This window comes from Lutra lutra, chromosome 17 (assembly GCF_902655055.1).
Source record: "Lutra lutra chromosome 17, mLutLut1.2, whole genome shotgun sequence".
NCBI classification, from domain to species: Eukaryota; Metazoa; Chordata; class Mammalia; order Carnivora; family Mustelidae; genus Lutra; species Lutra lutra.
The window spans coordinates 2576301-2581482 of NC_062294.1; the positions used below are offsets into that span (position 1 = coordinate 2576301).

The following is a 5182-nucleotide window of genomic DNA, read 5'->3' on the forward strand; positions in this document are numbered from 1 at the left end:
TAAAACTGCTGGAAACATGGATCCAAAGAATTTTACCTTTCCAACGAACGCATGCTCTTTATTTTTAAACAATGAACTTTGCTTATTATCATGCCCATTTTTTACTTTATGGAGTAACCTCCGCTTCCTGCAAGCAAGATGTCTCCAGACACTGTGAAGATGGGAAGTGCACAGAGCTGAGGCTCCCTCTCCGGCGCCTCTGCCTCTGGAAATATCACCTGCGTCTGAGACGCTTACAGTAGCTTTCAGCGGCAACAGTAACCTTATGGCAGGCCAGTACTTTAACCCGCACATGGGTATACCCCAGCCCCTCCTGTTGAGACGGTAGGGACCACACGTGGCCTCCCTCAGAGAGAGATGCCATTAGATCTGAAATGGCGAATCACATCCTGCTCAGGTTCTGGAAAACTTTCGGAGGCATTTGAGACCCAGCAGGGCCATTAGCTGCTACGAGAGCCCACAAACGCCCAGTGCCAAAGCAAAAGGCCTTTGCAGAGTTCTCTTATCCTTGCACAAGTCATAGAAGCAAAGGCCTCAACGCTGATGTGCCTTCTAAGACTCTTTAATGAAATCTTTGTTAGTTTCATTAGAAAAGCGCAAAACCCAAAGCTTCCCTGGCTGGAACTGCATAGAGAAAGAAAATCCTTCCGAAAGCAGCAATGCTTGGATTAATCTGAAAGGATTCAGCGTTTGATCTGCGCCCTCTGTCCCACTCCTGTGCAAACAAACATGACCTTCTGCGCGTCCCTGTGTACAGAGCCCACGCATATGCACACGGGCACGTGTACAAGCATGCACACCCATGCCCAGCCCTCTGTGTCTACCACGGTACGCGGCACTCACACTCCATCCCCATGATGATCGGTGTGTGGCCGTGTGTGTGCGCACTGAGCTCGGACCTCAGACCTTTCTCAGAAAGACAGAATCTGTTCCCTTTGTTCAGATGGGAGCACAGGGGCTACCTTTAGATCGCCTGAGAGTAGAACGAACAAGAAACCATTTTCTGTCTTACTGACCTGCAGCCTGGGGCCTGTGGTTAAATCCGGAGTACTGGCTCAGCCGCGTGGACCACTAAGACTGACAGGTCCTCCCTCTCTTCCGTAGGAAGGAATCTGCACGGGATTGTACCGATTCCATACATCCTGTCACTCTCCCATAGCCCATTCCCCCTCAGCCTTCCCAAACCAGATGAACGTGGGGATTAGGGACCAGAATGCCTCCTTATGTGTGTATAAACACTCTTACACAGCAGACACATGCTCCTGCCTCTTTTTTTTCCAAGCCATAAAAATGATGTTTATATTATACTTCTTGGAATTGTAACTCTAACATGCCATCTTTTTTTAAAATGGCAGTACTGGATTATTGGCTTCTCCAGAAAACAGCCACCCTAAATTAACAAAATGCGTGAGATAGCAAATCAAACGCCAAAAAAAAGAGAAAAATTAAAAACATAACCAACACCGTGGCGTTTCCACAATGTTCCAGCAGCACCCACCGACCCCAGGCTTCTCTGCTCCTGCTCTACCCACTCCATGTGTGAACCCAGCCTCGGAAACCAGAGCCCCTGAGACGCTGACGGGGCTCCCACATGTAATCCCTGGCTCGTCTCTCCTATTACACTGTTTGCTTATTCCCCCCGGTAGTCCACTGAACCAGTCACCGAGAGGTTAATGAAAAAACAACTTTATTCACAGAGGCTGAGACTTTGGGATAACAAAATGTCCAGGACAGCCCTTCCGCCACATTGTAGGTTAATCACAGTGAGCCTGGGTCTCTACAGTGGGATCTCATCAAAGTTCTCAAAATCAAGGACACTGTGCAGCTCACCAAAACGTCCCCACCAGCCTGGGCAGACTATGCTCAGGGAAACTTATGGGTCAGTGGCAACTGCCTTTAAGAAGAAATTCTCAGAAAGTCAACTCTGTGCTTCCTAATCATTAGATCATTACACATGTCTGAAATGTCCTGTTGAGGATATTCAGCGATATAGACTCTCTTGCTGGAAAGTTTGTGTTCATCTTTATACAAGTCCTGGAAACTGCTTCCAAAGTTATTTTTGAAGATCTGTTGCAGCCTACCTCCAGAACTCATGACTTACTGGGCCTTTCCCACATCAGATAAAACTAAAGTCAATTGGAGGTTCAGAAAAGTCCGTTTCCCCCACAAGGCAACCCAAAGAGGGAGCTAACCAAGAGGTCAGATGCACTTCCCAAAAGTTCCAAGCTGAACTGGGTTGTAAAAATCTACATCTTCTTATCCAGATCTTTGTTGCAGGACACCCCCCTCCCGGGCCCCAACCTTCTTGCTCCCCACCCCCCAGATTTCCAGACACCTCCATAAGGTGTTTATTAGCTGTTGGCTCTGGGCCCCACCCCTGGGAAGGGGCTCGGAGGGAAGATCTGGGTGCTGGCTGGGACGCCATCAGCCGGGAATGTCGGAAAGATCTCCCACTGAGCCTCCTATTTGAGGTCCAAAGACAACCCCAGCAGATATCAGAAGTTTCCCTTTCTCTGCCCAGCATGACCCATCTTGGCCAGTATCTGCTTTTCGTGTTTGTTTCATCCAACCTTTTGGATTAAAGGTGGTCCTTTCTTACACGATTCTGGAAATTGTAGGAAAAATCAAACCTAGGTCTTGGGAAAAAAACACTGAGATGGAAAATTTTCTATGTCCAAGACACCTTCCCTCCCCCTCACACACTTCCGGTGTCCTCTGCTATCTTTTGATCCCTTAAGAACAAAAACAACAAGGTAGGACGCCTGCTAATGTCGGCAACATGTCCAGGAGATCATGGGTGCTGACTAGCATCCTGTCATAATGCAACAAAATTTCTTTATAGCGTGTACTTTCCTACTAGCAGTTGTTAATACAGACATTTTCACAGGGCAGTTGTACTATAGTCAAGCATCTAGCCAAAGAATATAGCATATTCCTTTTACTGTCTAGAAAGAAAAAAAGAGAGAAATTCTCTATTTAAAATAAAACTGTGGTTTCTTAGGTTGCACCTGGACATTGGTTGTAAATCCTCACCAGGCCCTAGATCTCCCAAAGAACCTGAAACACAGGGGTCACTGCCAGTGTCCCCACAACAAGACTTCAAGGACAAACCCAGCTGTGAACACCCACCTCCCCATGGATTCAAAGCCAAGGCCTGAGCCGCAGCAACAATGGAGCTGGCCACAGTCAGACTGTGGCTCTGTCTGAAAGCACCCCACTGTCCCTTCCATCCTGCTCCCTGGTTGTCTGGGCCCTTCTGCTCTGGACATGAAGGACCTGTGCTGGGTAGCAAAAGATCACAACCTCAGACTGACCTAAGATCAAGGAATTCTCCTGCTCTGGCAGTAGGGGGTCTGAGAAGCCCAAGTTCTAGCCAGGCAGTCTTTTAAATCTCTGAAGGTGCTCCGGGTTCTGGGAAAGTCCGCCTCACCTCGGAGGAGGCAAGCCACGGTGCCCACCTGCGTGCAAAAGTTGATAACACTTCCCAGGATCCACACGTTGCCGAAGAAAAGATCATTTTTTTAAAAATTATAGTAAGTGGCTCCTTTCCCCAGCGATGGGACCCCTGGTGACTCACAAGCCCAGCCAAGGGTGGGGGAAGGACCCGCGCCCCCGCCGGCCTTACTGGAAGGGAAGCGCGCTGTCGGGAAGCTGCAGAGGGAAATAGGACAGGAAAGGGATCCCGAGCTGGTAAAAGCCGCCCTGGACGTGGGGGTCGAGCATCAGGGAAGCGTTGAAAGGCGGACGGAGGCTTGAGGAGGGGGCCACGAGTGAGGCCCCCAAGCGGCTGCAGGGCCCCAGCTTGGCGCCCCCCAAGAGCTCGCCCCCTCCAGCCGGCTTCTGACCCCGCCGACCGGCCAGGATGCTGTCTATGCTGAAGCTCTTGGACTTGTCGGAGGTCTTCGGAGAGCCGTGGGAAGCAGGGCGTGGGGGGGACGCCGGGCCATCCGCCGTGCGAGGTGGCTGGCCTAAGGCCAAGGCCGCTGCACCCTGGACAGCGTCGCCCGCGTCCTCCGGGGACGCGGGCCCAGGCCGGTGGAGGGGTGCGGGCAGAGAGGAGCCGTCGCGCAGGGGCGAGGAGCGCGCGGGCTCTCCCTCCTGGCGGGGGGTCGCGGGTCCGCGGCGCCCTGACCCGCTTCCCGCCCGGGGCTGCACCTCGGAGCGGTCCTCCTGCGTCTCGGCGCGGGCGCGCTTGGCCTCCGGGGCCCCCGGGCCTGGCTTGGGCTTCCTCTTCCGGCGCCGGTAGTTGCCGTTCTCGAACATGTCCAGGCAGCGAGGGTCCAGCGTCCAGTAGCTGCCCTTGCCTGGCCGCCCCTTCTCGCGGGGCACCTTGACGAAGCAGTCGTTGAGCGAGAGGTTGTGGCGGATGCTGTTCTGCCAGCCCTGGCGGTTGTCGTGGTAGAAGGGGAAGCGGTCCATGATGAACTGGTAGATGCCGTTCAGCGTGACCCTCTGCTCCGGCGCGTCCTGGATCGCCATGGCTATGAGCGCGATGTAGCTGTAGGGCGGCTTCTGGGGCGGCTCCGCCCGGCCCGAGGCGGCCAAAGCGGCCGCGGGGGCGAAGGCCAGAGGCAGCCCGGGGCTCTCGGGGCCGTACAGATAGAGCATGGGTGAGGCGGCCAGAGCGGGCAGCCGGGGACCGAAGAGGTGGCTCATGGCGAGCCGGAGCCGGCGCTGCGCTCCCCGCGACGCAGGCGACCCAGCGGCTTAGGGACGGCGCCCCGCGCCGCGCGGGCCCTCCCGGGGAACCCGCGGTGCGTCTGCCTCCGGCTCCGCCGCTCTCCCCGACCGCTCCGTGCTCTGTCCCTTCATGGCTTTAAAAATGTTAAATAATTGTTGTAAGTTTGCTATTATATGTTGACTTAGCGCTGGAAAATAAATTGTCTATGATAAACAGTCGTTGTGTGCTCGGCCCACCCACATTAATTAAAATTTCATTGCTGAAAAACTCCAAGCTTTTCCCTCCACGTGTCTTTTTGATACCAGCCAATCGGTTTCGGGGCTCTTCCTTCATTTGTTTATAGAATTAGTCTGTTGATAAGTCCGCCCACCCAAGTTGAATCAAGCTGTGTTTATTTGGAAAAATTTCCGGGCACCCAATATATAAACGCACTGATCTGATGTTTGAAATATCACGTCCACCCCTTGACGCTGTAAGCACACACAGTCAGTGAGGCAGGAT

The 5182-nt window shown here is 53.2% G+C and overlaps 1 protein-coding gene across 1 annotated transcript; it reads right to left on the minus strand.

Annotated features, from left to right (window-relative positions):
- Positions 1-1682: 1682 nt before the first annotated feature.
- On the minus strand, positions 1683-4826 carry FOXL1 (forkhead box L1). Its single transcript, XM_047712550.1, has one exon. It carries the CDS (start codon positions 4654-4656, stop codon positions 3622-3624), a length of 1035 nt encoding a protein of 344 aa, XP_047568506.1. The 5' UTR covers positions 4657-4826; the 3' UTR covers positions 1683-3621.
- Positions 4827-5182: the final 356 nt, after the last annotated feature.

Bases quoted from the DNA above. Each gene is read 5' to 3' on its own strand.
- FOXL1 (XM_047712550.1), bottom strand. From the start codon at position 4,656: ATGAGCCACCTCTTCGGTCCCCGGCTGCCCGCTCTGGCCGCCTCACCC.